General features: G+C 51.7%; 1 protein-coding gene across 1 annotated transcript; it reads right to left on the minus strand.

Moving 5' to 3' along the window:
• Positions 1 to 2,719: 2,719 nt before the first annotated feature.
• On the minus strand, positions 2,720 to 26,608 carry MLPH (melanophilin; the record flags this gene model as incomplete). The annotated part of the gene is made up of 17 exons (XM_084208923.1): positions 2,720 to 2,746; positions 3,186 to 3,283; positions 4,816 to 4,873; positions 5,016 to 5,081; positions 5,280 to 5,372; positions 5,470 to 5,625; positions 7,402 to 7,587; positions 9,743 to 9,934; positions 11,690 to 11,773; positions 14,978 to 15,129; positions 16,758 to 16,944; positions 18,510 to 18,638; positions 19,325 to 19,422; positions 19,697 to 19,735; positions 21,150 to 21,286; positions 22,397 to 22,618; positions 26,499 to 26,608. 17 exons carry the CDS (start codon positions 26,606 to 26,608, stop codon positions 2,720 to 2,722), a joined length of 2,034 nt encoding a protein of 677 aa, XP_084065049.1.

Consider the following 26,608-nt stretch of genomic DNA (forward strand, 5'->3'; position numbering starts at 1 on the left):
TTTCAAATGGATTTTAAAGATTTCTGATGTTTATTCTGCTGGAATAAACATCCCTTTTGCCCACCCAGTGGCTCCATCACTGGGCACCACCGACCCCCATCCTCACACCTGTGGCCCTGTGGCCAGTGTCTGAGCACTCATGTGGCCATCCTGATGTGCACCATCTGCCCACTTGGCTTCAGTGCTGCTGCTTCAGCTCCTGCCTGCTCCACCTGGCCAGCTTTGAAGCAAGGAGTGCGCAGGATGGGTAAAGAAAGGGATGGAGCTGCTGGAGCAGGTCCAGAAGAGGCTGTGGAGATGCTCCGAGGGCTAGAGCCAGGCTGGGAGAGCTGGGGGTGCTCACCTGGAGGAGAGAAAGCTCTGGGGAGGGCTCAGAGCCCTTCCAGTGCCTAAAGGGGCTCCAGGAGAGCTGGAGAGGGACTTGGGACAAAGGGTGGAGGGACAGGATGCACAGGATGCAGGGAATGGCTTTCCACTGCCAGAAGGGGAGGGACAGATGGGATATAGGGAAGGAATTCTTCCCTGTGGGGGTGGGGAGGCCCTCAGAAAATTGTGACTGCCCCTGGATCCCTGGAAGTGTCCAAGGCCAGGCTGGGCAGAGCTTGGAACAACCTGGGCTAGTGGAAGGCATCCCTGGTTTGGCAGAGGGTGTGAGGAGATGGGTTTTGAGGTCCCTTCCATGCCCACCCATTCTGGGATTCCACGGGAAGAGAAAGGAGCTGAAAAAACAGACACTGGGAGATGGGTGGGTGGTTCTGGACACAGAATTGGCTTTATTGCATGATTTAGTGAACATTTATTATCATCTCTACACAGGCAAATGGGTCAGGAAACCAGCAAAGAACAATGTGGGTGGCTACTGAACGATGCCTTGGTGGGCACTGCTGAGGCTCCCCACGAGGATTCCTCCACAGGGTCAGGTGTGGAAGGACTGGAGCCATGGCTGGAACCAGACAAGCAAGGGATGGGCTGGGGTGGAGGCTGAGCCCTGATGCCAGAAGGGTGGGTGCAAACCCTTTGGATGGTCTCGGTGGAGCTCCCTTCTCCAGCCAGGAGCTGCCATCCCAGCACAGCACAGGCTGGATCCAGTGAAGCTGCAGTGCCTGGGAGTTTCTGCCACAGCAGAGGTTTGCACTTACCCTGTTGAGCTTCAGGCCACGAGGATTTAATTTTAAATTAAGAAACTGGTTTTGTTTCCAGCTGGGAAGCCCAGACTATGGACTTAGAATACTCTCTGGGATGACCACAGGAGCAATTCCTACACAGTTAGCAGTCTCTACTATTAGCACAGCAAAACAAATGCGTTACTTGCATGAGAACTCACCCTACTGCTCCTAATTAAAGTGGTTTTAGCTCAGATGCACAGGAATTGCCTAAAATGATCCAGCCTGGGTGGCCATGGAGGGGAAACAACATTGGTCTGATGTCCCTGCTCCAGCTGTGGGTGATCCTCCCCACTTTGCCCACTGGGGAGGGAGGGAAGGAGGGAGGGAGGGAGGAGAGTGGGGGCTGTACAGGACAGGGACAGAACAAAAAACCTCTTCCAAAGTGACCTGCAAGAGAAAGCAACCCTCTGCCCATCCTGGTGCTCTGCTCATGGGAATGGGGCTGGTACTGATCCACTGGGATCAGTGCAGAGTTGAATATTGGAGGAAAACAAATGTTTTGGGGGAGCTGGGGGAGGCTGACACCAGGGGCCCAGGGCTGCTGCAGCCCCCAAAGGTCATCACAGCCCTGCCAAAGGATGGCATGGTCCCAAGAGGCTCTACAATGCCATCATCAGGGACAGGGGACATGCTCATCCGCCCAAGTGCATCTTGGCAGGAGCTGATCCCTCTGTGGAGAAGAGGAGCACCTACACTCTGCGTGCTGGGGTTCTGTATCTTGCTGGTACAGCCTCACATGGAGCCGAGATGTCCTCAAGAGCTGGAAAAGCAAACCAATATCCCTAACCAGCCCTCCAGCCTTTCCTCCCACTTTTCTTGCCACTGTTCCCCTCTCTCCCATCTCCTGATGGCCACAGCTGCTTCAGGCCTGGTGGCAGAAGCCTCAGTGGGTGTTTGCATGGCTTGGGGCAAAGAGCAAGTGCTCACTGGGAAGGGACCAGCCCTGCTCTCATCCTGCTCTGCTGCTCAGGGAAGAGAAACAAAGCTCCACAGGACATGGCAGGGGATTGGGACCAGCATCAGGATGTGAATCCCAGCACTGGGATGCCTGGATCCGTGTTCTACCTGGGGTACCCCAAGGGCATTCCTCACTCACTGTCAGCTCCTGTCCCTGCTCACAGCAGCCTGGAGAGAGCAGGGACAGGCACTGACAGCTTCTGCCAAGTGAGGGCTGTCCCTGTGCTGAATGTCCCTGCCCTGTCCCTGTGCTGAATGTCACACTGGCACCCAGCTGCCCCCAAGGAGGTCACTCCTGCTCTGCACCTCTCTGGTCCCCAGTACCAAAGAGCTGCCCCAACCCCAGGTCTCACTCCAGCACCCTCCCATGAGAACCCCTGGCCACGTGTCTGCACCCCAGGCTTTGCTCCTCTTCCCATCAACCCCCAGCAAGGCCTCCTGCCCATGGCCTCTGGCTTCCTTTCTGTCCAGGGTTTCAGGGAGAGATGGGCTCAGGAGAAGGAGGAGGAAGTGTTGCAGGGAATGCTGTGAGAGGCTTTGCTTTGCTGAGGTCTTGTATCTTCACTGAAATGCAGCAGCAGGGAGCTCCCCTCTCCTCAGGACAGGTGGGTCATCACAGGCTTCTGCAGGGCACAAGAAGGAGAAACCTCAGCATCCACACCACCCTGAGCCAACCCAGCATCTCCTCGTCCCTTTCTGAGAAACCTCAGCATCCACTCCACCCTGAGCCAACCCAGCATCTCCTTGTCCCTTTCTGAGAAACCTCAGCATCCACTCCACCCTGAGCCAACCCAGCATCTCCTCATCCCTTTCTGGCTGCCACTGCATGGAGTGAGCCCCTGCCCCACCCCACAGAGCACACAGACAGCAGGAATTCAGAGATTCAGAGATGTTCCTCTCCTCCGGGTGACATCCCCGACCTCAGGGGGTGGTACCCAGGCGTTCCTGCCCTCGCCAGGCAGCAGGGAGGGAGCTGAGGGCTCCATCAGCTTGAGGAAAACGTGGGGGAGGACAGCCTCAGGGAAGCCAGGCCAGCAGCCCTGCCCTGGGGCTGCTCCTTACCGCGAAGAGCCGCTCCACCCTCCTGTTCTTGCCGTTGGGGTTCCTCTGCGTCAGCGAGCCGCGGTACGCCGAGTTGCGCTCAAAGGAGTCGTCAAAACCTGCAGGGAGCGGGGAGAGGTGGCCAGCAGCTCCTCACCCACCTCAGCAGAGCTTTCAGCCACCCACCAAATCACTTGGGATTGACTAATCCCCCTCTGGCTGTGGGACTGGGTGCATCCCAGGAGTCCCCTCTCCGGGAGGGTGATGGGAGTGCTTTGGTAAGGAGGAGGCAGAGCTGCTGCTGCTCAGCTTTCCAGAGCTCTGCGTGAGCTGGGTCAGCCTTTCCACGCTCTGCTCTGGAAGTCTGTGGTACAACAAAACCCCAGCCTGGGAGAAGCTCTCAGCTCCCCCTGCCCCAGCCTTGGGATTCTCTTGGCCTGTTCATTCATCTCCTCTCCTCTGTCACCAACTTCCACCAGCTGCACCTTTGCAGGCCCAGCTTTCCAAGCCCCTGCCCTGCCAGGCAGGCAGTCAGGAGACCAAATCCCCCCCTGGCCCAGCCCAGGCATGGGATTAGGTTTGCCTGGCGACGTCTGTCCCCATTGCACTTCCCTCCATCTCCTGGCAGGGCTGCCTTTATCTGCCTGCCCTTTGCAGGAAGGAGAGCAGATGACTCCTCCTCAGGATGAGGACAAGGGACCTTTCCACCTACCAGCCCCAGCCTGGGGAACAGCACTGTTAATTGTCTGTGTGAATGGGGGAAATGCTGCTCTACCTCTGCAATAAATGATCCTTCCCCCTTTCCCTCCCTTCATCTTCCATTATCTGGAAGGAGAGCCACTCTTTCTGCCTTTAAGCTTGTGAGGAGAGATAAGAGAGAAATAGAAAAGTCATTTCCTAATGGGTCTCACTGATGCTGCTCAGAATGAAGTGTTTCCAGTGACTGTCCCCCCACCACACCAGCTGCTGTGCCAAGTTTCAGGTCACCATCTCCTTTCAAGCTCTGCCAAGCTGCTGTTTGTCCATAGCTGGGCCCTGGAGGGTTTCTTGCCCAGGTGGGCAGGCAGCAGGGTCAAGATTCACAGAGTCATGGAATGGTTTGGGTTGAAAGGAACTTGAAATCCCCTCTTGTTCCACTCCCTGCCATGGGCAGGGACACCTTCCACTGTCCCCGGTTGCTCCAAGCCCCATCCAGCCTGGCCTGGAACAATTCCAGGGGTGGGGCATGCCATCCAGGGAAGGATACCTTCCCCAAGATGGCCACGCAAGGGAAAAATTGCTGTCAGAAGAGAGGATGAGCTTAGGTGAGGCTTTGAGACCTAACAGCCCAGGGGATGAAGGTGTCTCCCTGGGCTGTGGGGTGGCTGCAGAGAAGTCCTGGTTCTTGGAGGACTCAGCCACCTCAGCCTGAGCTCTGCTCTCCCATCAATGTCCCCAGCCCTGCCAGCTGCTGCCTCCTTTCCCAGTTACCCACCACAGGCTCCCCCTGGGGCTGTCCCAGCAGGCTGTGAGCACAGGAAAGGGGACTCCACTGCAGACACACAGCAGAGGGAAGATGCAGAGGGAGAGAGAGAGAGGGGAGCAGCATCCCCAAAGCCCAGCCCAGCCACCCACCCTGCCCATCTCTCACAGGCAGGGCCCTGGTCCTTACTGGTGATTTCCAGGGGGCTGTTGAACTTCCTCCTGAACCTCTGCAGTCCAGGCATTGCCTGCAAGAGAAAGGCAGCAGCCTGCTGTGGGGAAGGGATGGGAGGGCAGAGGTCTCCAGTGAGGCCACTGCTCTGATGGCAGCCCTCTGGTTGTGCCCAGCCTTAATGCTGTGCCACAGCCTGTGATGAGACACACACTCACTTTAATGTCATCCAGAGACTCCCCAGGACTGCTGCTGGCAGGACCAGGAGAATGGAGACAGGCAGCCTGTGGACAGAGGAAGGCAGGGGTGTTTCTGGGGGTGCAAGAGGAGGCAGACACCTCAACCTGCCACAGCAGAGCACCAGGCAGCATGGGGAGAGCTGGGAATGGCTCAGTGAGCCAGGCAGCCCTTCCCAGCACCCAGGGGCAGCAGCTACAGCTCAGGGGAGCAGGTACATCACAGCCACCGGCCCCCATGCTCACCTGCATGCTCGACTTCTTCTTTGCCTTTTCCACAGACTTCACTGTCAGCCCTGCAGCAGACAGAGCTGCGATTCGGGATTCGATATCCGATATCTTTAGAAGGAGGAGAAAAGGCACACAGATGGTGGGTGGAGGATCCATCAGTGGCTTTATTTGCCAGGCAAAGGATCTGCCAGGGTCAGGCCCTCACCTCACTCTCTGCCTGCTGCACCTGGGCAGCTGCTGAGGCCACTTTGTCCTCCAGCTCCGACAGCTCCGAGTCAGTAGTGCCGCTGTGCTGAGCCCCTTCCTCAAGCTCCTTCAGGGTCTTCTCAAGCTGGTAGGTCTTTCCAGCAGCCAGGTACACCTGAAATACAGCAAAAAGAAAAAATTGCATTGAAGAATTAACCTTCTTGGAGTTCTCCTCTCCTGCTGTGGCTGCAGCCCCAGACGCAGCAGCTCCTGCCACTCTTTTCTGACTGCCTTCTTGCTCTGCAGCACAGACAGTGCCAGTCAGCTCTGACATGGCTTCTCTTCTCATTTTCTCCCTTCCCTGGGCTTTCAGAGAGCAATTACCAACAGTGTGAGGTGGTGAGAGGCTCAGTGGGAACACAGGAAGGACCAGTGACCTGCTTGAGAAGCAGCAGCACTTTGTGGCATGTGCTTAGAGGGAGAGCAGGTACCAGCTGCAAACCAGCTCAGGCTGCTGTGTCCTGTGAGGAGGAGACAAACTGACTCTCCAAACCTGCTCAGGCTGTTTCAAGGGTGTCTGTGTTGCTGGGAGCAGGGTCAGAGTAGGGCAGCCTTTGCTGCCTAGAGAAGGAGGGTAAAAGGATCTATCCCAATAAAACCGCTGGTTTTACTGCCACTTGTCTCCTCCCAGGTTACTACAGGGACACAGGTCCAAGCAAGGCAGCTCAGGAAACATTAACACATCAGCATGCAATCCCATCAGATGTGGCCACTGTTCTGCTGGCTGATCCCAGGATCTCAGCACTGCCATGGCAATTTCTGCTCCTCCAGCCCTCTCAGCTTTCCCTGGGCTGGGCATTGTGCAAAGCTGCCTGGCAGGAGCCCTCTGCACGCACTGAGCTACAGCCCCTCCACCCAAATCACAGCACCCCACTCCCAGAGGTCCCACCCATCCCCAAACCCTAAGGCCAAGCACCACCCAACCCGAGTCCCAGGGATTTGTTGTTGGCCCATCAGGCTCTCCCAGTGCCCTCCAAGGTGGTGGCATGCCTTGCAGAGTGGCCAGCCAGCTGTGACTCAGCCAGGATCCCCCAGGGAGTGGCAGGATGACACACATCTCCCAGGGCCATTGTCCACCCACCCCTGTCCCCAGCTGACAGCAAGCCCCAAGTTCACATCCTTCCCAGCCCTATCCTCTCTTGGGAGAGGGGGAACCCCAAAACCTTCATGTATCCAACCCTCTTCCCCTGGGATGCTGTATTTGGCCAGAAAGCATCCAGGTGTTGCAGCTCCCTTACTTACAAGCTTTCCCCAGTGAGAGATGAGCCACAGAGTGTGTCCCAAAATCCTGCTCCCCATTGCAGGGCATTCCCTCCAGCAAAACCCGACCACCCAGATGGAGATCCAACTCTTCTTTGAACTGTTTCTTTGGAGCTTGGTACAAGGCACTGTGGATGCATAACATTTCCACAGGGAATCATTCCCTATGGGTTTATAGTGGCTAAAAAAAGCTGTCAGTGCTCCAGACTCACACAAACCTTGCAGGGGGATTGGGCTCTGGCTATGGACTTGTCATCTGCACCAGCCCATCAGCCCCAGGCACAAGCAGCCTTAGTGAAGAGGGGGATGATGCTCTTGGTGAAACACACACACTGCTGGGGAGGAACTGAAGGGAATGGGACACGAGTTTTGCTGGAGCAGGGACTGCTGAAATCCAGCAAGGCCACGCTACAGCAGGGTGGGGACCAACTCATCACCCAGGAACCAAGGGAAGGGAAATCCACAAGACAGAACACCTTCTTTTGCTGTTGCACCATCCTGTAAGCCCAGACTTTTTAATCCCTCTGCTGACCATCCTTTCAGTGCTGACCTACCCCCTAACAAGAAATTCCGGGGGGGATTCCTTTGCGTTCCCACCCCCCCTCTGCCCAAAATCTCTGGGGAGCCTTACATTTTCCTCCAGCTCCTGGTACACTTCGGCCACCTCTTTCCCACCTGGCAGGCCTGGAAGCTGCCCTGCAGGGAGGGCCCAGCCCTGGCTGTGTCCATGCACCGACTCCCACACCGCCTCCTCCGTGGCGTTTATGGCTCTCAGCACTTTGGCCGTGATCTCACTCAAAGCCTGAGCCGATGACCTCTGCCAAAGCACAGGGAGGGAGGGAGGGGGGAAAAAATATGGATGTTATGTTAATGTGGTGTATAAAACAGCACAAGCCAGGGGGGAGAGGGGCACCAGACCTCCAGGAGCTGTGGGAAGAGGGAGGAGCGGTGATTAGCTGCTCCTGAAGGGCTCTCCACCAGCAGAGCTTTGATCTCAGCCCCTGCTTTCTGCAGGATGGCTGTGACAAAAGAGGTCACCTCCAAGGGCTTGGAGAAGAGGTGATGGAGGGATGTTTCTCTCAATGGGCCGCTGGGTTAGGCAGCAGTTAAGATCTAATTGCAGCATATTGCTTTACACCTCAGCGGGCCTGAGCGGGGATGCAAACAACTCCTCGAGTTTGTGGCAAAAGAACAAAAACCAGCCTGACCCCATAAAATGATTGTATTGCCACACTGAGGGAACTTGGGGCTAATTATGCCCTCTCTTCCCACCCCAAGGAGCACTAATGGCAATAACGCCCCTAAGTGCTGCCCTTGGCTTGATGAGGTGCTAAACACAGGTAGAAATGGGCCCAAGAAACTCATCACGTCTCTCCCAGCTGATAATTCCCTAGAAACCAAGGAGATGGGGGTGATATATGTGCTGGTTGTGTTTACAGCTGCATGTATTTCCGGGCAAGCTGTCCTGCAGAGAACCAGCTAACTCAGTGCAGATGATATTTTTATCATTTTATGGTGCCTTCATGGTACAGCAGAGTTTTTTCACATTTTCCATTAGGTTCGTGTGCTTCCATCACAGTGCTCCCCCAGTCAGAAGATCTCCTCTTGACTGGAGGAACCTCCTATCAAAAATCCCTCAGAATCACACAAAATCCAAACCTGGATCTGTTGCAAGTATAAGGAAAGTTGCTGTTAAATATCATCCATGCTGACAGCCTTTAACCAAGGCTGGTCCAGCTACTGCAGACATTTCTTTCTCAGTACTCCTCCCTGCTTCATAGCAGGCCGTGGGGACATAGAAAGTAGCAGATCTGGAGGATCCAGGCTTCATTTCACAAGAAACCAGAATCTTACACTGATACCACACAAACAGTTCAGGGTTTGAGCCTCTGCCTGCTGCAGATCAGCAGCTCACACAGAAACTTTGGCTGGGTGAGTTACCACTTACCTACAGTTAATTAGAAATGGTTATTAAGATGATGCAGATTGTTCAGTCTGGGAGAAGTTAAGTGTGGCTGCAGCAACCATCTGAAAGCAGCTTTCAGGAAAAAGAAGGCAGTAAAGGATGCTGTGGGTAAGGAAGGTCTGCTGCTCCAGTGGCAGGGAGAGCACAGCAACTGGTGCCCAAACCCACCAGGTTTTGTGTGGTGAGGAACAAATGCACAGCAAAGGGAGGCTCCATGGCACCATGAAAGTCACCACAACCTCCAAGCTTTGCAGGAGAGGAGAGGGGCAGCATGGTGCCTGCTTCCTTCCTTTGCCACCATTTGGGAGCAAATGGCACACATCCCATAGCCAAGGCAGGAGGGAGGGGATGAGCAGACCTGCCCTCAGAGACCCAGCAGGGAGTGCTGACCTCTCCATCTGTGCTAATGGATCATCTTGGAGCCTCTGAGGACACACTGCAGTCATCTGTCCTCCTGTCCCCACGGGTCACCCACCACAGAGTAGGGACAGGAGGCAGCACAGAGCTGGAAATACAGGAGATGCTGATCTAACAGAGTGGGGTCAGGGATTTAGGGACTCTGGAGCACTGACAGGTGTGGAAAAGACATCTCAGGCTGTAGCAGGTGCCTGACAAAGGCTGCTGGTACTAAATCATCACTGAGCTCTCCCCCCACCCCAGGACTCTTCTCCATAGTGACTTCCAGATCCTGGGACCACTCCTTTAGGTAGATGTGGAGGCTGTGTACCTCTCCATGACAGGCAGTAGCCTGCAAGAACCCTCAGAGGCTTTACTTTTGACTCTTGGCTGAGACTCTTGGCAGAGCCTAAAATGATAAACATCCAGATCTAACACCCTGTGACTTCCCTATCCCTTGACATTGTTAAAGCAGACACAGACACAGTCCTGGTGGAGGCATGGGACAGGAGGAGAGTCACATTTTCACGGTGTAAAACCATCAGCCACTGAGAGCAGGAGGAAGTATGGATGCAGCCTGGAATGATGAGGGTGGGAGGGCACAGATTACCTTTCTAACATCCCTGGCCACGGCCTCGCTGGAGGGACTCATCTCTGGTTTCTTTGCTCTCTTCTCCTCTTCACGCTCCTCCTCATCAGAGGAGACTTCTTTATCACTGATGTTGCTGGCTAACTCCTCCAGCTTCCTCTTCAACTCCTCCTCCTCAGCATCAGGGTCAGTGTGGGACTCAGGGACCAGAGACTGGAGGAGCAGAAGAAGGGAAAGGTGTGAGAACCTCCTGGGGTGGACACAGGGCCTGCCTGGGTCCAGACAGGCTCACGAAGCAGAGGAGCTCGAGCAGTGTGACCACAGAGGGGCTTTCAAACCACCCCAGGGAACAGCAGAGCCCCTGACCTAAAGAACCTACATTCCCATTTTCCCCACACACGGAACCTCCTCGGTGTTCTCTGTGGAATATTGCCTTTCCCCCACCCTTAAAAAGGTGGGCATGAGGGATTTGGGGCCAAAAATCAGCACATTTTTGTTAGGGGCCATGGCATGGCTGGTGGCTCTGAGGGCAGAAATCACAGCAACCCAGAAACAAGGTCCACCAGAGAGAGGGAAGCAGCCATGGGAATTGCCACTCCCTGAGGTAACTTTTTGAACCTCTGGGTAATCTCATTTGGGATGAGAACCTACACAGCAAATTTCCCTGTAGGATAGGTGGCAAATTGCCACCCACCCCTGTTGTTAGGTGCAATTCATGGTAGCTGGAGAAGAATCCTATTAAACTCCCAGGCACTGGAAGAGATCTCCAGAAGTTTCTGAACTTGCTGACCCCTGCATTAAGATGGGAATACAATTACCTGCATCATACCTGGTGGGGTTTTGTCTGAGCTGTTTTTTAACAGCCTCCAACAGCAGCATCTGCAGCAGGCAATCTTTTTTCCCAGGCAACCTATTCCAGGGCTCTGCTATCCTTTCTGCTGGAAAGCTTTGCTTTGTTGTTAACCTCAGCCTGTCCCACAGCTGTTTAGACCCACTGCCTGTGCTCTGATTTGCCCTGGATATGGAATAAAGTGTGGGAATAAAGTGTGGGAACCTGACACTGTGAAAACCTCTTACTCCCTTGTTCGGGATTACTGATGGAAACCCTGAATGATTAAAATTCTGGCCACCCCTTCTGTGAATTTTAGGGAAAAAAAATGGAGAAATTACATTGTTTCATCCATGCCTGGGGGCTTTGCCTGTAATTATCACCATCCATTCCACTGAGCCATCAGCTGCCAGAGTGGTGATGGGTTCACATGAAGGAAAAGAGTGCATAGTCTAAAATTAGAAGCCCAAAAATCAATGTTAAGCGGTCTAAGCATTCACAGATTCTACACTGTTGCTCAGCTTTAACTTAATTTAGCTGCTTTCTTCCAAGTTTGACGGCATGGTAAGATCAGGGCAGCTCAGAAGAGATGCAGAAATGCTCCTTGACTCAGCTCTCACAGTCACAATAACCTGGTGCCTTCCTCATAGGTACACTTGAGTGTCCCATGATTTCAAATGAGCTGTCACAGCTCTGCAGATACAGACACCACCTAAAAAAACTCCTGAAATTAGCACTTCATGAAATATCAGCCTGGAACCAAATTTTCCCTGGGCAGAGGGGGCAAGGAAGGCGCTGGTTTGCACAGGGTCTAAATGGGTTCCATTTTCTGCTGTTCCTGCCCTGCCATGCAATGTTTTCTAAGGCACTCCATCACCTGGAACTGGAGAAGAGCCTCCAAGGCCAAAACAGGAGGGAATTCAGACAGCCCAGGTTGTTGTGGCACTTAGGGACAGGGTTCAGTGAAGGACTTGGCAGTGATAGGGGAACGGTTGGGCTCCGTGATCTCAGAGGTCTCCTCCAACCTAAATGTTTCCATGATTTTGTCTCTCCCTACAGTGCTGGCTGCCTCTGCAGTGGGCAGGGGAAGGGAGCAGCAGAGCCCACAGTCCATCCCTGCAGGATTCCTGCCTGGTTACCTCGTCAGGGCGCGCCAGGATTTTTTCCTCCAAGCGGTTCAGCACGCGCTCGATTGCAGACATGCGAGTGTTGAGCTCATGGATCTACAGGAAAGGGGAGAGAGACAGGGAGAGGGAAAAGGAGGAGAGAGCAGACCAGCCACCACTGCCAGCACAGTGAGGAAACCAGCAGAGGAAAGCAAGCACCGTGGGCATAGTTGAAAGACATTAAAAAATAATATCTTTTAAGTAACGTCTTCAAAATGCCAGTAAGCTCCAGGAGGTGCAGAGCAACCTCAAACCTGGAAAACTCCAAGCAGTGCCAAGCCCCCAGCACAAGGTAATTCCCACCACAGCATCTGGAGCTTTGATGCAGTGAATGTAAAAGCCCACCACCAATAAAAGCACCAGCCTGTAACAAAGCCACCCATCTCGCCATCCTTCCCGTGCTGCCCCAAATTGAAGTCAATATCCATTTTCACTTCCTACTAACATGAAATTTTCTGACTTCTCTGTGCACTGATTTACGCAGATGCTCGCCCCTCTCTTCTCCCTCACTCTTCTGACTAAAAATGGGGCATGGAGAGAAAGAAGGGCAGAGAAATGAAAGAAAGAATCCTGAAAATCAAAGAGAAGCTACTTCCTGTGCTCAAGAACCAAGAGAAACCTTTCTGGTGAGGGTGGATTTGGATTAGGCATTAGGAAGGAATTCTTCCCTGTGAGGGTGGGCAGGCCCTGGCACAGGGTGCCCAGAGAAGCTGTGGCTGCCCCTGGATCCCTGGAAGTATCCAAGGCCAGGCTGGATGGAGCTTGGAGCACCCTGGGACAGTGGAAGGTATCTCTGCCCATGGCAGGGGGGTGGAATGAGATATTTTTCAGATCCATTTGAACCAAAACATCTCTATGATCTATGATCACTGTAAACATTAAAGGAAGCTTTTTTTTTTTTTTTAAATCCCCTTTAGAAATTGAAGTTTTTATTTCTTTGAAAAAAACCCCAAGTCTCTTTCCTTTGATCCAGACAAATAAAACATAAATGATGATAAATATTGCCTGTTTTATGACACTACCAGTGCATCACTGCTGTTCTGAGTGGCTTCTGCCCATTCAAAGGGGAGCAAGCAGCAAAAGCAGTAAGCAGAGGTGGTAACAAAGAGATGTGAGGGGCAGGTTTTGTTTTTGTAACAATTTCCATCCTCTCACTTAGTTTTTGTGCTTGCCAGCCTTTGATTAATTAGACCCTCACAACAGCTAGGGATGATTGCATCAGCTTAAGGGAAGATGAATATAAAAACCTGGCCCTGTGGAGAGCAGAGCTGTCATTACCACCCCGAAGTGAAAGCATCTCCAAGCCCCTGGCAGGAAGCACTTCAGCCCAGTGCTAAGAGGTTTTTTCAGTCCTGTTTGAGGCACGAGTCTTGCATGGCTCCCAGTGACAATGGGAAGCCTCTGATGATGGTGACAAACCAGGAGTCACCACTGCCCCATCTCCATAAGGAAGGGGCTGGGAGAGATCAGAGCCTAAAGCACGGGCTGCTGTTGATATTGATGGATACCTGCCAGGATAGGAGCTGAAAAGCTTCATTCTCCTTCCCAGTCAAGGCTGGCTTTAATGCACCCCATTAGGGGACATCTCCAGCAGGGGCTGGGTCACCCTGCACTTCTCCCAGTAGGACAAAGGCTGGCAAAGTGTGCTCTGCACTAAAACATTTAAGGGGAATAAACTTAAAGCACGGCCCATAACATCAGGTAGGGGAAACTACCACTTGCTGCTGAGGAGGGAGGACAGGTTACTCTACCAAGCCTCTAACAGAAGCTTTTTGTAAAGAAGGGGAGCCAGACAGCATCAAAGCCTTGGGAATGCAGAACCACTGAGCTCCCCTGAGGTACAGCAGGATGGCTTCTGGAGAGAAACTCGGTAAATTGGAGCTATTCCTTGTGGCTTGGTCCTGTTGCTACCTGACTTTTAAAAACCTGAAGGCAAAGACCTACACAGTTACCAATTCAGGGCTTCTTTTTGTGTCTCATCAAGTTTAAGTGTTTTTTTTTTTTTTTTTAAATAGAGTTTTTCTTTTTTTTTAAGTTTTGTTCTTGAACCTTCAGCTCCTGGAGTCACAGGACTAGGGAAGAGCCCCTGATTTAGCTAGAGCTGGGTGAGGAGCAGGCTGGTTGGGAGGATGGTTGCTGGCTGTAAACACATCAGCAGCACAAAGGGCAGGGAGGATGGGGAGCTATTTAAGCTAATTAGCAACGCTGGCACAAGAGCAAATGGGGGTAAAGTGGGAGTGAGAAGATGCCTCCTAACCATTAGGGTGACAAGGCTCCACACCACCAGGTGTGAGGGAACAAACCACAGCCCGATGTGGGATGTGGGAGCTTTCCCAGCTCCTGGAGGAGGCCGTGGGAGGCGTTGGTAGGAATTTGGGCCCATTTGCCCACTGTAAAGCGTGGTGCACATTTCATGCCTAACACAGCGTGGGCTCATTAAGGACACCCAGTCCAGGGTTCTCCCATTTACTGCTGGCTGAGGAAGGAATGGCATTTGCTAATTAAAACATGTGCCCACAGAAGTAAATGGCAAAGAGAAGCTTTGCCTATCCAGGCACATGAAGTGTGGTGCTGAGGGATGGTTGTGGTCACAGATCTCACACTGATTGCCCAAAGAGGGGTCCAGGACATGCCAAATTATCAGCTGTGAGACTGGAAAGTGATTCTGCCCCTGCATCTGTGGCCAAACACCACCCTGGATTTTGCTGCTCAAGAGATCTGAGGAACCAGATCAGCCTTACCATCCTGACTGCCCACCACTGGCAAAGGGAGCACCAGGAACAGCAGGTCCTTTCTTGACAATTAAAACACAAGCTTAGATCCTGTCTGACACCTTTCTTTAGGCTGTTCCCCCCATTACCATCACTCGGGAGAGGTATGTGACAGGTCATCCTGACCCAGCCCTACCGAGGCAGGAACACACTGCAGAGGAAGAGAAGGATCTTGGTGCTTATTAAATACCCATCTCCAGACCTCCATCTGGTTATTAAGCACTGGCACATTCCATTTAAGCGAGCCTTTCTGGAGACACAAGAACCCACAGGTAACTCAGATTAATAAGGACAAGCTGGAACAGGAGCAGCAACAAGGGCAGGTTTGTTATTGTGATGGCAGCATGGGCCATGGAAGCACCAACCAGTGCCTGTGGCTGGAAAAGCACACCCCAGCTGGCCATTGCTGCTTCTCTTCTCCCCTGAAGCACCCTGCACCTCAGTGGAAACAAGAGGGACGTGGCCTGGTGTCAGCAGAGCTGTTTGGTACCTGGTTGGAGGAGTGGCTGATGTTCTCCTGGGAGGAGGCTCTGTTCCTGCGTTTGGTGGGGTGGGCTGGGAGCTGGGCTCCCCTCACCTCCTCGTCGGACGTGTCCATGTCAGCAGAGTACCGCGCCCGGGGCGGCTCGTTCCAGGGCATGCCTTGGGCAGAGAGAGGGACAAAGTATCCACAGGGGTGCCTCAGGTTTGAGCTTTTATAGTTTTCAGGTTCTGTGCTGCTCTAGTGTGCAGTTCTGAGCTTCATATGAGGGGATGGTGAGCTCTCTGCACAGAGCAGGGAGACAAAACAATTCCTTCTCTAGCTGGGGATCAAGGACAAATGATCCAAATCTCAGGCCCAAGAGCACAAACAATGGCAGAATGAAGAGAGAAAAACAATAAGGATGGTACTTCATAACCTAAAACTGTAATTGGACAATTAAATCCAAAATGCAAATGGAGCAGAACTTATAAAAGTGAGAGACCTCATGACCATTTGTCCATTTTGTGACCATTTTGGTTCATCTTGGGTGCAGCCCTGGCGGGGCTCTTGTGCTGCCCAAGGTGGATCCATTGAGGCTTTCCAATAAATCCCTACTTTATTCTTAAGCTCTGTCCAGCCTCTGTTCTAGGTCAGCCTTCACAAGGCATCAACACCCCTGAGTTCCTGCCTGGGCATTGGCCCCCTCCTTAAGACAAGTAAGTAATGAGGCATTTCCCCAGATCAGACTTCCTACCCTTTGGCAGGAGGTGCTTCTGCAAGCCAGACCAAGTTTAAGGATGGACCAGGCTGCAGCTCCACACAGCACCAAGCACAGCAGGTCCCACACAGGGCACAAGGAGCACCATCCTTGCTGTCCTGCCCTGAACAGCCTCACCAAAATCCACTACTGCCTTCCCAGCTTTGTGGGAGCCCAGGTTTGGATCTTGCCCTTTGTGCATTGCCCAAGTGCTGGAAGGCTAGACAGGTACCAGCCTAGGATGGAGCATTTAAACAGAGTGGAAAGTCTCCTGTGTAAAGGGGAATTTCAAATGAGACAAAAACAAGGAGAGAAAATGGAATTAACATGCCAGGAGACCTTGCTGCTGTGATGCTCCAGTAGGACTTAGAATGGGAATTTAAACAGCCATGTTAAGGTCTATCCAGCCTTCCCTGAAAATACAGCCAGGCCACTGGAGACACAGAAGGACATATTCTACATTTGCATATGCACAAGCCAATGTCCAACGCTCCTGGCTCTGCCATCACTGCAGGGAAAACAGAGGTTGTAAAAGGCAAATTCTGCCTCTTAGAGGGTATTTATAGACTCACAAATCCACAGATCATTTGCATCCACCCATGCACCCTGCCCAGCTACAAGGATGCCAGTTAGCAACCTCCAGTTCTTGTCCAAGTCCCCTAAAAGCTCAAAGCTTTCTGCAGCCACAAGGTCCTTTACTAAGGAGTTGAACTCCTCTGCCTGCAGCAGGAAACACATCCCATGGTTTCTAGCATTGGATTGCATCTAGCTTTACCCTGGAAATCACCAGTAGGTATGAAAGGGATGGACACCTTAGAAACAACAACCCCTTTGGTTTGTTGGGAGCAAACAACTAAACAAATAACAAATAATCAGCAAGATTCTTTCCTAAGGAAAATCCCTTTTTCAGACGGATAACTCGTGCTGACCCTCTTGGCGGCTTCGATGTTGCTCAGAAAAAAAAACCCCAAAGATGTTTCCACTTTGTTCCAACACCTGCAGCCACTTGTCCCAAGAGGACACAAGAGGAAGCTGGCGAAGGGCACCCACCAGGCTTGGGGTTTCTCTCCAGGCTCCTGCGCCGCGCGTTGACGGTGAGCCGAACCTCGGTGCTGAAGTGCTGCTCCGGAGCGCTCACCCCCGGCTCCTGCAGCACGTGGTGGAACACCAGGTCTGCATCCGTGATCCTGGACTCCTGGGAGCCATCTTCAGCTGAGTTGGGGAAATCTGGGAAGGACTGAGAGTTGAGATGCTGCTGAGCAGCTGCCCACGGAGATTCCGCTTGTATCACCCCCACCTGTAGCGCTGCCTCCAGCTCAGGGGCCTCCAGAGTAAGAACAAAATGGAGCTGTGGCTGCCCCTGGATCCCTGGAAGCATCCAAGACCAGGTTGGGCAAGGCTTGGAGCAACCTGGGATAGTGGAAGGAGGTGGAATGAGATGATCTTTACAGTCCCTCCAACTCAAATTGTTCTATGATTCTACGACTCCTTGTCTCTCCCGACCTTCACTAAGAGCTCCTCTCTTCATTCTTCAATATATGCATGGATTGACCTTTTATAATGCCAATTATATTTAAATAAAATATAAAAGTTCCTAATAATCCCATTTAAAGGCTTTGCCTGGCTGCTAAACCCTGAGCAATACTTCCCATCACTGCCAGGGGGCACTGCTAATTTTTTCAAGCACAAAGTTCCGTCAGCCAGGCTGCAACACCCTCTGATCTTTTAAAACACCATCCCCTTCTACTTATTCAAACAGCCACCACCTCAAATAATCTGTTATCCATAAATCCAATTTGACAGAGGCCCCCTCACACTGAATTCTGCTGCAAAGAGAGGGGGAAAAGACAAACAAAAAGAGGGATCTAATTATTTCCCCCAAATTCTAATAATTTTATGTGGAACTGTGCAGATTTATTTGTTTAAGTTGTTGTTACAGATCTCAGCACATCCTATTTCTACCCAATAACAGTTTAATCAGAGCATTTTTTAAAAGAATGAGCTGTTTAATTCTTTAAAAGTGCAGTTTCACCAGGAAAGCCAAACAAGAGCAGCCCAAAAAGCTGGACCTGAAGCCGCTCAGGCTGGAAGACTTTTTGCCACACCCAAGGCTGCCCCATCCGTGCTCCTCCCCAGAGCAGGAAGGTAGGGTTGGTCAGCCCCTGGCCCTAGGTGGGATCACAGGGCACAGTCTGGATCTCTCTGAGTCTTGCTCCTGGCCAGAAGCTCTGGATACTAAGGCACATCTAGTCTCCTATTTAGAAGTATCCAGCATTCCTGCAGTGTTCATCCCTCTGGCTGGCCCTCACTCACACTGGCTCTGTGGGAATCATCTCAACCTCACAAAGGTCCTGTGCCTCCTGGAGCTGCTGGCCAGCTGCACCCCAGTGCCACCACAGGGCAAACCCAGCCCCAAACTGGATGGGAACATGGGAGAAGAACCTGATTTCATTTAACCCCTTGAGCACTGAATCTGCTGGAAACCAGGGTGTGTTCCACAGCCTGAGGACAACACAAGAAAACCATTGTCTGCTGAGAGCAAGGAAATCTGCAGGGACAGGGCCAGAGATCTCCTACTGTCTCATCTTAGCACTCATCCTCGCTTGGATCAGATATCCTGCTCCTGACTTGGCCTGAGGCAAAGGACTTCAGCTGGAAGAAGAGATGGAAGTGATGAGGATCAGGGACTGGCCCATTGCCTCCCAACACCAGCTGAAGGAGCTCTGAGGCTGAAGGAGCAGTGGTAGCAAGCAAGGAGAAGGAGGAAGAAAGGAAAGGAACCCCCCAGGAGTCTCCCAGTACCTGGAAAGCATCCGGGCTGCTGGCTGCTGGAGAGAGCTGCACAGACTGGCGGCGAGACTGAGCAGAGTAATCCGAGTCCAGTTCGAAATCAAAGGGGTGCACAGACAGCAGCCGCTTTGTCTTGCACATCTTTAGCACACAAAGTGCAAGAAAGGCAAATTCAGTGTCAGACACAGTTGACCTTGAGGAAAGGGGGAGGGAGGACCTTTCTCTCCTTAGTTTGCCTGAGTTTGCTCTGCTTTTTGCAGAGGGAATTTGGGCCTCATGCTGTCCTGCTTGAAGGGAGGCAGGTACAGGGTGTGCTCATGCTAGAGGCAAGGGAAATTGGGTTCCTGATTTCCACAGCCTCTGTAAGCAGAGTGAGAATCTCTCTCCTGGTTTGTGAAGGCATTCTGGGAAAGCTGAGCCAGGTTACAGCTCAGAGAGAGATCCAGGTGATGCTTTTGAGCCGTGAAGCATCTCCCTGTCCTCAGAGGAAGGATGTTGCAGGCAGATCTCTGAATATTTGAGAGGTCATTAGTAAAAAAAACCCAAACAGGTGGGTTTTCATTATACAAATGAGAGCTGGGACTTTTATATTAATTGTTGGCATCCACAGTGTTAGGAGTGGGTCTTTTTTCCAGAGCACAAGCATTTAGGATGCTACTGACATGGTTGTTTTTACACAAACTGGGAGAGGAGAGAAGGAAAACAGAGGGAAAGGTCCAGTTCTGAAAGTGGCACAGAAAGCCACCACCACTGCCGCCACCACCATCACCCAGGGCAGGCCAGGGACACGGAGTGAGGCAGTGGCAGCTCCAGAACCAAACACTCACCCTGCTGTAGTGCTCTGCTTCAGCCCCACGGAGGACATTGTCTTCCTCATCGCTGTCATCCCCGGCGGCGTCACCGCTGCTGAGCAGCTGGCACTCTCCTGCAGGGGACACAGGCAGCAGGTGAGTCCCCTGCAGGTGAGGCCATGCTTCTTATTTGGAGTTAAAAAGCCCAGATTAGAAGTAACATGTACCACAGTGCAGGGGTTGAGCACTACAGCTCATCGCCACTGCAGTGGAGGAATGTTTTCCCCAGTCTGAGCACTCCAAATCACTCCAGAAGTGCCCACAGCTGGGGGGGGTATGAAGACAAAAATACTTGGAAACCTTGCTTGAACTGCAAGCCCCCCTGCTGCAATCCCCTTTTTTACTTACTGTTAATGTCTGGCAGGCTATAAACTCTGTCATGAAGACCTAAACAAAGAGAAAAATGATGGGAAAAATGAATGATCACATTTTTTCTTGTTCCTCGAGCAGTGGCTAACTGGAATTCTCATTCTCCAGCCCTCATAAGAAACATTGGCTAAAAAGGCTCTTTAGAGAGAACAAAACAGGCACTTGGAGATGGAACTTGACTTTTAAAAGTCAAAGAGCTGCTCGCCACTGCTCCCCCCGGCTGATGCAATATGCCTGGGAGCTGCAGGGGAAGGCACAGCCAACTGCAGATGGCCAGAGATACATCCCAGGAGGAGATTCTTGCTTGCTGGAGGGTCAAGCCAATTCACTGGTGTTAATGAAGTAATAAACAACAAAATCATTTCCCTTTGAAAAAGGCATCAGAATATCAATTTAAAGCAGCCCAAGGCACTGTTACCCTCACGATTGGTTGGGTTTTTGTGTGCTCTGATGCATTTTCGGTCCAAACAATGCATGGATTGTCTCTCAGTCCATTAATTTTTTTTCCTGCTATTTCTGCCATGAGTGGCCTGGCTAAAAGAGTGATTGGACCAGTTGAGTCAGGTCATGTCAATGGTATGTGTGCAAACTTTTCTGTGGCTCCTCAAGATGGGAATAAACTTCACACTGGCTTCCAAATGAAATAGGCCAAGGAGTAGGAGCTCTGTGAATAACAACTAGGAGCTGGTTAGTAATAATGCTATATTAATATAATCATAAATTTATGCACTCTTGGATAAAAATCAGAAATATGGAAGGTCCATGAAGTTCTGAAGAAAACAGTTATGGTGACAGGTAGCTCACCAATTTTGGCACAACTTTGTCCATGCCAGGGGATAATCAGGTTGGTTGTAAAAATCATCAGGTCTTGGGGAAAAAAAAAAAAAAAGAGGGCTGGGTTTATCCTGCAGGTTAAACTAGGGTTAATTCCACAAGATCTGTGATGAAAAGACCAAAAATAAAGGGGAAAAAAAAAAGAGCTGCAAATGTACATACTTAGAAACTGCAGGACATGGGACTTTCAAAAATAAACATGAGGAATTAGGGATTTTTTTTCATTGAAAGGGTGGTCAAGGAAGTAGTGGAACCACAATCCTTGGCAGTGTTCAATAAACACGTGGATCTGGCACCTGGGGATGTGGTTTAGTGGTACTCTTGGTAGTACTGGGTTGGACTGGATGATCCAGAGGTGTTTTCCAAGTGTAATGACCTTACATTCTCCAGTGTGTGGTAAAAACTTAAGACTTAACAGTAGAAAAGCCATCAAGAACACCTGCTCTAAGTCTGAATGAACAACCCCGAACCTCTGCTTCCTCCCCAAAATGTTTTGAGCAGTCTTGGTCCCCCGCGACACTCAGAGCAGCATCACCACTGCAGCTCCCCGAGGCGGTGCAGCACAGATTCCCCATGAGCAGCAGTGGCCATTCCTCACCCAGAAAGGCAGAGTTGAGCCCCTGGCCTGGCTGCAGCCTGCCATAGAGGGACTGCAGCACTTTGGCACTTCCAAACCTCTTGAAGCGGGAGCGCACGTGTTCGTAGTACCACTCCAGGGAGCCGATCTTCACGATCCTGCCCAAAGAGAGGAGGCACCCCAGGTGAGCAGGCCCTCACCCAAAAAAGCTGTGTCTTACCAAAAACACAGCATGCTTTCATCTAAAAGGATGCTGAGTTTGGGCAAGTCTTGTTGAGCCTCCTCACCTTGTCCCTCAGAGAAGAGCAGTGAGGAGTGGTATTCCCATGGCTGATATGGGGACAGGAATTCTTTAACATATATTTTGGTGACATGGGCACTGGGATTGAGTGTTCCCTCAGTTCACTGACACACCAAGCTGTCTGGTGCTGTCACATGCTGGAGGGCAGGAATAACACCCAGAGGGACCATGACAGCCTCGAGAGGTGGGGCTGTGAGAAACTCATGTGGCTCAACAAGGCCAAGTGCAAGATCCTGCCCCTGGGTTGGAGGAATCCCAAGTGAATATACAGGCTGGGTGGAGAACGGATTTGGAACAGCTCTGGGGAGGAGGACTTGGGGGTGCTGCAGGGTGAGAATGTTAGCAAGAGCCAGAAATGTGCACTGGCAGCCAGAAATCCCCTCGTGTGCTTGGCTGATCCCTCAGTGTGGGCAGCAGGGGAGGGGGGAATTCTGCCCCTCTGCCCCAGTCAGGTAAGACCCCACCTGCAGAGCTGCCTCCATCTCTGGGGCCCCCCAAAAAAGGATGTGGAGCTGCTGGAATGAGACCAGAGTAGGCCACAAAGGTGCTCTGAGGACTGGAGCCCCTCTACTCTGGAGCCAGGCTGGGAGAGCTGGGGGTGCTCACCTGGAGAAGAGAAAGCTCTGGGGAGACCTTAGAGTGTGCCTAAAGGGGCTCCAGGAGAGCTGGAGAGGGACTTGAGACAAGGGCCTGGAGTGACAGGACAAGGGGGAATGGCTTCCCACTGCCAGAGGGCAGGGTTAGATGGGATACAGGAAAGGAATTCTTCCCTGTGAGGGTGGGGAGGCCCTGGCACTGAGTGCCCAGAGAAGCTGTGGCTGCCTCTGGATCCCTGGAACTATTCCAGGCCAGGATGGACAGGGCTCTACTGGAAGGGCAGGGGGGTGGAACGGGATGGGCTTTAAGGAACGAGATGGGCTTTGGGCTTCCAGCCCAAACCAGCCTGTAATTCCCCGAGGAGCAGCACCTGGAGAGGCGGCAGGGATCGCAGACCCAGCCCTGCTCCTTCTTGTTGTAGCGGCTGCAGTTCTTGCAGGTGTAGAAGCGGCAGTCCAGGCACTGCCTTTTGCTGTTCAGCAGGAACTTGAAGGGCTGCAGGCAGTGCACACAGTGAGTGTCGTTGAGGTGGGACTGACTGGTCAGGAACTCTCTCTTGCTGCTCTCCTGGTCGATCTTGCATTTCAGCTCCCTGCAGGAAACAACCCCCCCAAAAGCAGGAACTTGAGTTTGTTACTGTCTCACTGCAAACTCTCACATGGCAAAGCCCATCACGCCACAATCATTTCAGGAACGATTTTCCAGGGAACGTTGCAAGTCTGCAGCTTGTGGAAACAGCTGTAGGGCAAATCTAATAAATAACATATCACGAGTTAAATAAGCTAACAACAAAGTGGGCTCCAGAATCAGGACGGGTAACTGGAGTTTAATATTAGATTTAATTTAATATTAGAATCACAGAATATTCTGAGTTGGACAGGACCCACAAGGATCATTAAAAAAAAAAGGTGATTGTGCCAAAACCTGTCCTGTTTGTTTCACAGGGTGTTGATCATTAATGCCAGGAACCTCGGGAGAGCAGCTCTCCTCAAACCCTGTGGCTGTTATCCCAACATGACACAATCTTCAAGCCTGGAGTCCTGCAGGGAATTAAAATCTTTCTGGAATTCTTAGTTTAAAAAAAAAGGCGGGGGTGGGGGGAAGAAAGAAGAAGAGAAATCTGGGATTAAAAAGGATTAAAATTCAGCAGAGAACTTTATAAAGTTATGTGCAACAAGGTTCTGGCTGTTCAGAGGATGCAGCAGGAGGAGAGGCTTGTGACAATCCCATGAAAGGGAAGCACTTTCCAAGAGCACCTTCACCTGGCAGTGCATCCTTGCAGGCTTCCTTCACCCTCCAGACCTGGCTGCCAGAGCAGTTCCCCATGGGAAGGAGTGTCTGCATGAGGCTGAGGCCCCAGCACCAGCTGAGATGCCTGCCAGGCTGGTGAGGCACCCTGCACTGCCCAAAAGCTCTCTGTTTGCTGCCCGTGCCACGCACCACCTCAGGCATGTTTGCTTTTGGGGCCACGGCTGAAAGGAAAATGTTTGACTTGTAGGGACGGTCCTAGAAAGTTGTTTTCTCTCTAGACAGGATTAGGAAGCTGTGTTTTCCAGAGCAGAAGTCAGCTTGGGTTAAAGCCCCCAAGCAATCAGGTCTGGAGGCTGCTTCAGGATCACAGTGTGGACCACGAGGCACTGGTGATGCTCCCAGTGCCCGACTGACGCCGGGGTGACCACAACAGGAGCTGGGGTGACCACAGCAGGAGCCTGGCTGGCCCTGGGAGCAGTGGTGTGACTGGCAGTGGGAAGGGCAGGCACGTCAAGCAAGCTAATCTCTGTTTAACCTAATCAGTTTGCACATTAGGGCTCAGCTTTTGATTTTTTTTTTTTTTCTGAGGAAGAATTTTCTGGCCAGCTGGCAGCCAGCACACTGAAAGACACATATTTTGGTGTCACTCCTCTGCTTGTGGTCACACAGGAGTGACACCAACTTGCATTTGCCTCTGGGAGATGTAAAAACCAGCATAAAGACAGAAAACTGGGCACCTGGTTTGTATAATCTGCTGTTCACCATCCCAGCAGTGATTTGTTCAAACTGGTGCAAGTGTCCCAGCAGTGAATTTAAGTGGCTTCTGAAAAGAAACCCTCAAATAGAAAACCCTTGGGTTGGACTCTGTACTCCTTTTCCACTCCTGTGCTAAGGCTGTTGCCAGCAGGATCCAATCTTTTTTACTGGAACTGCTTTTTCTGGTTCCCAGAGACCGGTTGGATCCCTTCAGCTCTCCTCCCTCACCCACCAGACCTGCCAAAGGAAGGAAGAGTCTCAGCCAAACCAGTTTAAAACCCGCAGGAACCGCATGCCTCCTGTCTCCTCTTGCTGGCAGGAGCACCAACCAGCCCCTTCCCTGCTCATGGCAGGATGAATAAATCTGTGCCACTGGGATGCCAGCTGCAGGAGGGTTGGACCTACAGAGCTCCAGGAGAGATGCAGGGAGCCATCCCCCAAAAATGGGGTTGTGGGCATGGAAAGAATCAGGGAGAAATCCCTCAAAATGGGCATTATTGAATTTTTTGGGCGAAGCATTGCCCTCACATGCCTGTGCAGCCTTTGTCCCTTGTTGGTGAATAGCTTCTGCCAAAACCAAAGAGAAGCAGCAAAAAGGGAAGAAAAAGACCAAGATGGGGAGGGGGTGACCAGGACATTTCTTCAAGGCTGGCAGGTTGAGACAAGCCCGGTGAATAGAAAAGTAAATGAACTGAAGAAAAGTAAATGGGGCTGGTCAGAGCACAGAGTGAATGGCTGCAGGGTCTCCCAAAAATGTCACATCATGTCCCAGCTTGTTGCAAGCAGAAAATTCTTGTGTAGCTCCATGTCCAGCACTCAGGAATGTGGCATATTTTCCCAGGCTGGTGGTCTGGTCTGTTGCAGAAATTATTCAGAAAGTACAGAAATTTCTGTAGTTCAGAATGCTTAATGCCAGCCCTCTGCAGGGCACGATTAAAGAAGAAAATAAAAATAAGAAACCAGGGGAAATGATCCTTAGGAGGAGAGACAGCAGCTGGGTAGGAGCATCCCAAGACCTTCCCCCATCCTGCATCTCCCAGAGCATGGAACTCAATTTGGAAGCTTCCTGTGCAGCAGAGAGGACCCAGATAAGCCAGTCTGGCGCCAAGGTCGAGTAAGGAAGGAATTCACCTCGCCCAATTCTCTGCTGCAGGGCACAGCAATGTGGGTCCCCACCTCCTCCCTCCAGGCTGAGTCCAAATGCATCACAAGGGAGACATTCACCCTTTGCAGGGTGATAATTTTTTTAAATACCCCTGTCTGATCTCCTTCCTGCTCTTCAGAGCTGCCAGCAGAGGAAGGCAGTAGATGATGATATTGAATTATCTCTGTCTCCCACGCAGGCTGGCTTTTCTTAAGCCAAATAAAACTCATCAGGGGGATGAAAAATACAGGACTGAGAGTTTCTGGTAGCCATTGGTGTAAATGGAGAGGGTCCCACGATTGAAAGGTTTTTTGGGATGCAGATATCCCAAACCGAGGATGGCTATCACTCCTCACCCCTCCTTTAGGATCTGATAGAGGAACTAAGGAGCTCCTGCTCTCCAGGCATTGGTATCAGCACCAGCTCTGGCACACAAAATTTAGAGCTGGGAGGGTCTGAGGGCTCAGTGGGAGTGCAGCACAGCCCAAACCCAGTCTGAGAGCATGGACCATCCCTTGGGATAATGAGAACCCATCCAGACCCTGAAGAGGGTCACTGCAGCTTCTTGAAATATGTTAAGGTGTTATTAAGTTCAGCATCTGATGTAGTTCATGAACAAAACATGAACCCCTATGATTTCTCATGCTCAAAATTTAATCTGATCTGACAGAACATTTTTAAACAGCATTTTCATCCAACACCCTGTTTATAAGGAGTTAGAAGTTCATGGAATTTGATGCTACAGTGACTTTTCAACCTTTTCCCAATCTGTGGGCCCCTAAAACCTTTCCAGGACAGAACAGCCCCTGGTATTGGGTACTTAAGGCTACTAAAATAGGTTTACTAGTAGCAGTAGGTTTACTAGTCCTCTCAGTTATTTTTCCAGGATTCCTCAGGGATTTAAGGACTCCCAGGACCCACTGAACAACTCCTGCCCTAAACACAAGAGACCCACGACATGAAGCAAAGCCAAGGGAGCCAAATCCCATCCTCTGCTCCCAGGTGAAGCCTCCCCTGGAGAGCCCCACCAGCCTCAAGCCTCCCAGAGGCATTTCCTGGTATTTGTCCCCATAAAGTGCGGTGGTGTCACCGATCCGCATCGCTGCCGAGGGCACGGCGCCAGTTTGCACCTTTGCTGCCCGAATGCGTCACCTTGCCGCTGATAAGGTAATCTATTAACCGTGTTTGACTTCCACAGCCCGCTCTCCTGCCGTCCCTCCTCGCCCACACCCCAGCAGGTTATTTTATCCCTACAGTCCACGGGAACCCGAGGTCCTGGCTGGCTTGCCCCCAACTCCGGGACCGGCGAGCAGATACTCACTCCAGCCGTTCCTCCTCTTTTTTCCGCAGATCAAAGTCCCGTTGAACGACTTCCCAAACATGCTTGGCTTCTTCATCGGTGAGCTTGGAGAGGTCCAGCTTCCTGCCCAT

Source organism: Fringilla coelebs, assembly GCF_963513975.1.
Source record: "Fringilla coelebs genome assembly, chromosome: 7".
Taxonomy (NCBI): Eukaryota; Metazoa; Chordata; class Aves; order Passeriformes; family Fringillidae; genus Fringilla; species Fringilla coelebs.